Raw genomic sequence first — 9242 nt, forward strand, 5'->3', positions numbered from 1 at the left:
ATTATGAACATAATTTTAATAATATATGATGATATTTAATCAAATAATAATATGATATGATATCACTATGAAGTTGATTTGTAACTCTTAACATTTCAAGTAATACCTTTGATTTCTTCTGGATGCATACTCACAAGTCCCGATTATACCGTAAAACTTGGTTTGTGTCTCGATTGGACGGTGATGCTAATAAAATATCTAGTCGTTGCCTTCATTCTGGTCAAGTGAAAACGCTTGAGTTGTAACTTGTGAGGTGTGGAGTAAGGAATGCAAAGTCAACATAGATTAAAATACCATATTCATACTATTATTTGTCTATCTCGAAATATATAAATTGAGATAGAGGAAGTGGTTGGTTACCAACTTGTTGAGTGCAGTTTGGGATCCGGGAGTCAGGAACAGAGGAAATGACAACGTGTCCTGTGGTAACTCTGAGCTCCAAGAATGAGCTTCGGATGCCGGTTATGGGCATGGGAACCTCATCGTACCCACCGGCCGATCCAGAAACGGCAAAGGCCGCAATCATAGAGGCAATAAAAGCAGGGTATCGACACTTTGACACCGCCTTTGTTTATGGGTCGGAGCAGCCTCTGGGCGAAGCAATTGCCGAAGCTCTAAGGCTCGGCCTCGTGAAGTCCAGGGACGAGCTCTTCATCACCACCAAGCTTTGGGCTGCCTCGGCCGAGCGTGATCTTGTCGTCCCGGCTATCAAGATGAGTCTTAGGTATCGTTACTTTTTGTCTTACTTTACATTTTTTTCTTGGTCATAATTACTGGGCCAGCTTTTCTTTGACGGTAATGGAGCAATAGCATCATATATAGCAAGTTCGGTCCCATGTATTTTGAAGTCTACTTTATCCGTCTGATACAAGAAATGTTTAATTTTTTTTATTATTATAATTTTTTTTAATTTTTATACAAAATATAATAAATATTTTATGTTTTAAAAAATTTTAAAATAGTAATAAGATTAAAAAATAATATTTTATTTAATTTTTTTAATTTATCTCATCTCAACTCAAAATAGCACTTCAATGAGATTTTACTTGAGTTACTTGTGCTACTCAAAATATATAGTTTGAGAAAAATAACTCGTATAATAAATTTTAAATAAATAAATTTTACTTACAGGTCCATAGAGAACGTACACATGCTAACCACACTGTTGATATAGTAGAGCTTAGTTTAGAAGAAAAGTTTAAAATATAAATTTCTTTGTAATATTGTTAGAAAAGTTTAAAAGAAATAATCTGCTACAGTATATAGAGTAATATTTTCCCGTGAAAGTTGAGCATCCTTCTCAATCTTTATAAACCATACAGGAATCTGAAATTGGACTATATTGATATGTACCTGATTCATTGGCCGTTGAGAGTGAGTCAAGAGGTGCGTAAGATGCCCATTGTTAAAGAACACGCATTTCCCTTAGATATAAAGTCAGTTTGGGAAGGCATGGAGGAATGTCAGAATCTGGGCCTCACAAGGGCCATTGGTGTCAGCAATTTCTCTTGTAAGAAGCTTGAGGAGCTGCTTTCTGTCGCCAAAATCCCTCCGGCTGTGAATCAAGTAATATTAATTAACTTGTGCAAAATGTGTCCAACTTTCAGATTCTGATTCCTAATAATAGGAATACCAAACTCTTAACGGCTTATCTTCTTCAGGTGGAGATGAACCCACGTTGGCATCAGAAGAAATTGAGAGAGTTTTGCAAAGCCAATGATATACATATTACCGCTTACACTCCACTGGGTGCAAATGGGACGAAGTGGGGAGACAATAGGATTATAGACTGTGATGTCCTGGGAGACATTGCTAAGGCTAAAGGCAAAACTACTGCCCAGGTATGCCTTTTATTTTTTCCCCGTTTATGAGTCCTTTTTAGAGAGAGAACACAAGATTTTTCACCAAGCAAAACTATTTTTGTTAATCGTGTTTCGATCAAATTACTTGAAGGGTTGACTAGATTTATGAGGAAAATCTTGTCTATTTGTTTATTTTTTCCAAATAATTATTTTTACCTATGAGGAAACGTTACAAAGGTAAGAGACATGTCTCATCACAATTTTTCAAAACCCCAGTACTGTTCTTGCCAAGTAATCTTCATTAATGATTTGTTATATTGGTAAATGCATTGGCTTGCAGATATCTTTGAGATGGGTATATGAGCAGGGGGTGAGTTTTGTTGCAAAGAGCTTCAACAAGGAAAGGATGAAGGAGAACATGCAGATCTTTGATTGGTGCTTGACTGAGGAGGATTCAAACAAAATCAACCAGCTTCCTCAGCACAAGGGTACTACTTTTGCCTCTATTTTGGGACCCCACGACCTCGTACTGGAGCTTGATGCTGAGATATGATAAACTACTTATCAACTAATAATTGAAGGACATGGGAGTGTTGGGATAGAAGGATCCACCAAGAACTAATAATCATGGGTTCCCAGGTCATTCCATATATTCATATAAACATTAGGTGATATTTTTGTACTTTCTTTTTTTGGTGGAAAAGAAGAAACGATTTATTTTTCTATGGATCCACCTAGATAAAAGAATAGTTCGTTGTTGAATAAAGGATATTATATTTTTATCAGTCTAAAAATATACAAAAGAATCACAATATTTGTACAATTAACCGCACATTTTTGTAATCACTATGAGATGCAAGAAAGGAGATTACTTGCCGAGAGCCTATGCATTCTCGGGATTAGTCAGGATGCTAATCCTGGACACCTAATACAAGATATTAATTCATTACTTCAAACTCAATTACTAGAAAGCATCAACTGATACAATTTGGGCAATTGTCATTTGGACATAATTACCACCAAACTGCGATTCCATGTACATTTCTTGCATCGTGTAAGAGCATGTGTGCTGACGGCATGCTCTTGTACGTCTAATGGCTGAGCTCTCAGCGGTTTTGGTTTTCGGTCTTGTGGGCTAGTGACTATAGAAAAAAAAAATGGAAAGGGCGGCCCTAAGGTTTCCCTGGGAATCTCTGATACCTAAGTCAGTGGTGAACTTCTAGAAATATAGGGAAACGTAAGTTTAGTGAGTAAAAGAAAGAGCTTAGGTGAAAACTCCCTCCTTTTACTCGATGGTCGGGGGTCCCTTTATACCCAATCCTAAGGGTCAGACGACCATGCCCTGTGGCCTAGGTAGAGGGTTGTCCTCTCAGGGTTCCCTCTACCATACTTCAATTAATGCGACTTGATCCCCTAGATGAAGTAATTAATGCAGCGTGATTTCCTAATTAGTTCAATTAATACGGCATGATCTCTTGGTATTGCTCTAGAGTCCCCTCTCTTCCCTCTAGCGTGCTTTCCTCCCTTTTGCCAGTTTGGTTTCCCGCGCTTCCTGTGTTATGTCTCATCCTAACCCGAACAAACATGCTCGATTAACGTGGATCACATGTCTATGTTGGGTCGCTGAGAAATTCTGCGGGCCTGGACAAGCCTTTCGAGCCCCCTAGGGTACAGGGGACCCTCCTAATGTCTGGTCCAGGCCAATCTTCATGAGCCTAAGGCTCTGGCAAAAATCCCCCAACAGTTTTTCCAACAATGCTCATCAGACTAGGCCGATAGAAATTTCTTTGCTTCGGTCTAGCATTGCCACTTGTTGCTTTTACCCGATCGATTAAGCGAAAACACTAGTGATCTAATTGCTTCATGCATCTGATTTTGGTTCTCCCGTTGTTGTTTTCAATATGACTCTTGGGGAATTAATCCCAATATCTGATGATGGTCATTCCGTCTTTTTTGCAATGATAGCTGTCAAACGTTCTCTTTCTTCCGTGGCCTTGTACGTGTGCAGGGCTTTAAATCATTCTTCCATGCTCTATACTCGTAGGGTATCGAGAGCTGATCGTTACTAACATACCTTCACTCTTATTGCCTTCCTCTCATTTCTTTCGCTATGCCAAGCAACATTGTGACCAATCCAAAAGAACATGTCAAGGCAATATCATTGAGAAGTGGGCGGACATATGAACAACCACAAGCAGCAAATGCCGACCAAGATGAATTTGAATATAAAGTGGAGTCCAAGATGAAGGAAGTCGAGTTCGAGATGAAAGAGTGGAGCAGACAGAGGAGATAGCCGACCAGAAAGCTGAGAAGACTAAGGAGAATAAAGGGGCTTCAAAGCCCAAGAAATCCAAAGAGTTTACAGTTGAAACTCATTCTCCTTCAATTTATGATCCACCAATTCCTTTTCTGCAAAGATTAAGAAAAAATAAGATTGATAATCAGTTCTCTAAATTTTTTAATATATTTAAGCAATTGCATATTAATATTCCTCTCATTGAAGACTTAGAGCAATGCATAAATATACTAAATTTTTTAAAGATATATTATCAAACAAGTGAAAATTGGAAGAGCATGAGACTATGATGCTAGCTGAGGCAAGCAGTACAATTTTACAAAAGAAGTTGCCGCCTAAGCTGAAAGACCCAAGGAGTTTTACGATCCCTTGCACTATAGGAAATTCCTACTAATAAAGCTTTATACAATTTAAGGACAAGTATTAATCTAATGCTTCTCTCTATTTTCAAGAAATTAGGTCTTAAAGAAGCAAAGCCGACCAACATCTCTCCACAGTTGGCGAACAAATCTATCAAATAGCCGAGAGGACTCATTGAGGACGTACTGGTAAAAGTTGATAAGTTCATCTTCTTGACCAACTTCGTTGTGCGCGATATGGAGGAGGGAGGACAACGAGATCCCTTTGATACTAGGCCGACCTTTCCTTGCAATGGGGAGAACCTTAATTGACGTCCAACAAGGAAAATTCAGTTTGAGGGTAAGCAAGAAACAGGTCACTTTTGATGTATTTAAATCTATGGAATTCCCTTCTGAGGTATATTCTTGTTTTCAAATAAGTGACCGAGACGTGCTTATGGCCGATGAGACTTATGGAACTGAATTTCCAAAGCCACCATCCTTTCCTCCTTCAATAAAACCGAAAGTGGAAGAGTTAAATTCATCTCAACTGACATCTCCAAGTAAGGAACCACCCAAGCTTGAGCTCAAACCGCTTCTATCAAATTTAAGGTACGCTTTCTTAAGCCAAGACTTTACTTTTTTAGTTATTATTAATAGTTCCTTGAATGATGTAGAGGAGGAGAAGCTGCTGAGAGTCTTATGGGAACATAAGATGGCCTTGGGTTAGACCATCTCGGACATCAAATGAATTAGATATGGTTTGGTAGTAAGATGAGAATTTTGAGTTTTAAGATAAAATATTAAAATATTATATTTTAATATTATTATTGTTTTAAGATTTGAAAAAGTTAAATTATTTATTATATTTTATATGGAGATTTGGAAAAATTATAATGATGATATGAGAATTTTGAATTTGAGATGAAAATTTTAATTGGCCAAACCAAACCTTAAAGATGCCTTTTGGCCTTGCAAGGCATCGGCCTTTGCAATTTGCATATAGGCCGATGCCTTTTGGCCTTTGCAATGCATCGGCCACCTTCCAAAGATGCATGATGTCCATCTTCTTGGACATGGTGGAAAAAGTTTTACAAGTCTTCATGAATGACTTTTTGGTTTTTAGATATTCTTTTGACAATAGTTTCTCTAACTTATCTTCAGTTTTGCAGAGATATGAGGAGACCAATCTAGTTTTGAATTGAAAAAAAATGCCACTTCATGGTCGAGGAGGGAATAGTGTTTGGTGATGTAGGAATTTATTTCACACATCTTCTCAGTCTTAATTGTTTTAATTCAAATTATTTTGTATGTTTCTTAACTCGTTTGTCTAGAATTTTAGATGTATTTTACATTTATCATTCTTGAAAATGTTTAGTATTTTACAAGTGTTTAATTATTGAAATAGGTTGAAATTGGGCTGATGTGAAGAGACACAATTAGGGCTAAGCCTAGAGAATAAATCCTAGTTGAGCTAATCGAGTCAAAACAGAACATTGTTTGAGTTTTTGGGTTCTAACTGGAGCTACACACCCCGATTTTAACTTTTGTTTGGCTTTCTAGAAAGCTAAGAGGTAGGCCTAAAACTTTTATGAATATTCCAAAACTCATTTCTGCCATTTTGAAGTTTAAAACTTAAAAGAAACAGAGTAGTCCGAATCTGTTCAGAAGTTTATTGCAACCCAGACCCTATTTTGGTTTAAGCCTGTATCTGGAGTTTTAGAAGTCAGAATAAAGCAAGCTTAGGTGCATTGGAAAGCTGAGAAAAAGATCTAAAACTTTAGTAAGGGCCCATCTCTAAAATATTTCATTCCAATGCTCTAAATCCTAACTAGAAGTCGGGCAGCCAAGAATTCCAGATTTTCAACAGCATATATGGGGAATATTTTTTGTTTTAAAATTTGGAAAGAGAATTGATTTTGAATGGATTTGATGGACTAAATATATGCAAGGAGGATCTTAAAAATAAAAAGCTCCAGAACAAAGAAAAGAAAAAAAATGAAAAAAAGAAGTCACATAAGGAATCTACAAAAAATTCAAATTTGCAATGTGCTAAGAGATAGCCTAGACATATTTTAGTACTTTGATTGTAGCTTCCTATCTACATATCCAATTGATGTGATTCTCGATTGGTTGGAAATATATCTTAAAGGACTACAAATTTCTCTCTGATAAAGATTTCAAAATTTGAACTCCTAAAGCTCATACAAGACTGTCAAAAAAGTTAGGCCATTTTTTAAGGGAAATTAGGAAAAACTTATGGTTTCTTTTCTACCATATATAAGCATATTATTGGCATAAAATTAGAGGATGATTGAAAGTAACAGCTGTAATTCTGAGACAAAGTCAGATTTGTGGAGTATCGTCGAATTCCTATTGGGAATCGTCATATCAAGGTGGAGAATGGAGCTAGTGTCTAGGTGCTAAAAGTTGGTACCTACAAGCTAGTTTTGCAAGGCGGTCGCATTCTATTACTCCATCATGTATTATACGCTCCTGAAATACGACGAATTTTACTTTCTGTAGTTTCTTTAATTAGACTTGGTTTTCACATTTTATTTGAAAACATTGGTGTTTCCATATTCTTGGGTAATGTTTTTTATGGTTCTGACGTTTTATGATAATCGATTTGGATTATTCAAATCCGAATGAATCTACTTTTTTTCACTGAATTTGATAATTTAGATTGAAGTAAATGGCATACTAGGCTTGGTCATATTGAGCAAGAGAGGATGACACGATTAGTTAGAAAAGGCTTAATAGGCAATCTCGCTAAAGTCATGCTACCCACCTGTGAACATTGTTTGATGGGAATATAAAAAAGCAAACCATTTGGAAAAGCACCAAGAGCATCTTCTCTGTTGCAATTAATCCACTCAGATATTTGTGGTCCAATGAGTGTGAGGGCCAGACACGGGGCTATAGATTTCATCACATTAATAGACTATTTTTCACAATGTTTATTTGATCTCCCATAAGTCTGAAACATTGGATTACTTTAGACAATACATAAGCTTGGTAGAGAATCAATTAGATAAGAGTATAAAGGCTCTAAGAACTTATCGTGGACATGAATATTTGTCTTAGCAATTTAAAAGGCTCTATGATGAAAAAGAAATTAAAGGTAGTTGATGATGTCATATACACTACAACAAAATGGCATGGTAGAAAGAAGAAATCGGACACTTCTTGAGATGGCTAGATCGATGATGGCGCAAGCAAACCTGCTAATATCATATTGGGGATGCACTTTTGACTGCAAGCTACATCCTTAACCGAGTACCCTCCAAATCAGTGTCATCTACTCCGTATGAACTTTAGATCTATAAGAAACTCAACTTGAATAACTTGCAGCCATGGGGTTCAGCGGGCTTCGTTCATGATTCTTTTCGTAACTTTGGAAAGCTGGGTCTTAGAGGGAAGGAGTGTATCTTTATAAGATATCCTGATCACTCTAAAAGATATGTAGTAATTGGTGAACAATCTAATGGAACGATATCTGAAATTGAGTCACGAGATGTGAATTTCATCGATGATGAATTTCCAATTAGAGGTGAGGTTGATAGAAGTTTGGAACTCCAAGAACTTAAGGATCAAGAGGAAGTCACTCCAAATATCCTAGTTGAGAATGATGAAATTTCTCAAACTCCTAGGAATGAGTGATTTAGCTCCAAGTAATGATATACCACTTGTTAATTATCCACAACGGTTTCAACCACGTAGGAGCTTACGTGGAAATGTTCCCTGTCATCGATTTAGGATTAAAAGCAAAATTTTCATGGTGGGGCTGCAAGATGATAATGACCCTAAAACCATTCAAAAGGCTCTCTCATCTTCTACTAAAGATGAGTAAATGAAAGCACTAAACGATGAGATGGAGTCTATAAGGACTAATCAGGTCTCAGATCTGGTAGACCTATCGCCGAGGTAAAAGGCCATTGAGAACAAATGGGTCCTAAAGGTCAAGCGTAAAGTGGACGGGTCAACAGAAAGGTATAAAGCTCACCTCTTGGAGAAATGATATACCCAACAAGAGGGTGTAGATTGTGATGACCCGCCTTTACGTGTATTTTCACTGAAGGAGTTGTTTTTAATTTAATTATATAATAGTTCTTTTATTTTAAATTATTTTATTTTAAATTATTTTTAATTTATTTGATGTTGTGTTTAATTTATTTTAGTCGTTTTACGGTTTTTTAAAATTGTTTTCGGCGGATCAGTTTTTGGTTTCCGGAATGAGGATTGGACATCATTTCTTTCTTTTCTCTTTTTCTTTTTCCCTTTTCCCTTTTTCTTTTCTTCTTTTCTTTCCTTTCTTTCTTTTTCTTCTTCTTTCCTTCCCGGTTTCTCTCTCCCCACGCAGCTCTTCTTCCTTTTCTCCTTACCGTCACCGGCCCTTTGACCGCCTGGTGCGCCGCCATCCGACCGTCGTGTAGTACACCACCCCCACCATTCTCTTCCCCTCCCACCAAAGATCATCCCCACAAATTTTCAGGGCCATCCGACCAGCCGTTAGCCGCCACGCACGGCTGGAAGTCACGGCACCAGCCCTGTTTTTCCCCTCTGTCGCCAGTTGATTTCTCAGCCCAGAACCGCCGCTCACCAGTGGCGTGGCCTACACCACCCACCCAAATTTCTTCCCCTTCCACCGGTGAACATCCCCACCAAGTTTCACCTCCATCCGAGCCACCGTTAGCCACCACGAGCTCCTCCAAGCCACACGGTTTTTCAGCGATTCCGGCGCCGTCGCACCACCTCCAGCCACCATCTATTCACAGCTTCTTCCCCTACCTCTTGCCGACCTAA

General features: G+C 37.8%; 1 protein-coding gene across 1 annotated transcript; it reads left to right on the forward strand.

Annotated features, from left to right (window-relative positions):
- The first annotated feature begins 253 nt into the window (after positions 1–253).
- Positions 254–2587, forward strand: LOC122309300 (D-galacturonate reductase-like). Its single transcript, XM_043122727.1, has 4 exons — positions 254–724; positions 1323–1566; positions 1662–1841; positions 2143–2587. The coding sequence occupies exons 1-4, from the start codon at positions 408–410 to the stop codon at positions 2353–2355; spliced, it is 954 nt and encodes a 317-aa protein (XP_042978661.1). The 5' UTR covers positions 254–407; the 3' UTR covers positions 2356–2587.
- Positions 2588–9242: the final 6655 nt, after the last annotated feature.

This window comes from Carya illinoinensis, chromosome 5 (assembly GCF_018687715.1).
Source record: "Carya illinoinensis cultivar Pawnee chromosome 5, C.illinoinensisPawnee_v1, whole genome shotgun sequence".
NCBI lineage: Eukaryota > Viridiplantae > Streptophyta > Magnoliopsida > Fagales > Juglandaceae > Carya > Carya illinoinensis.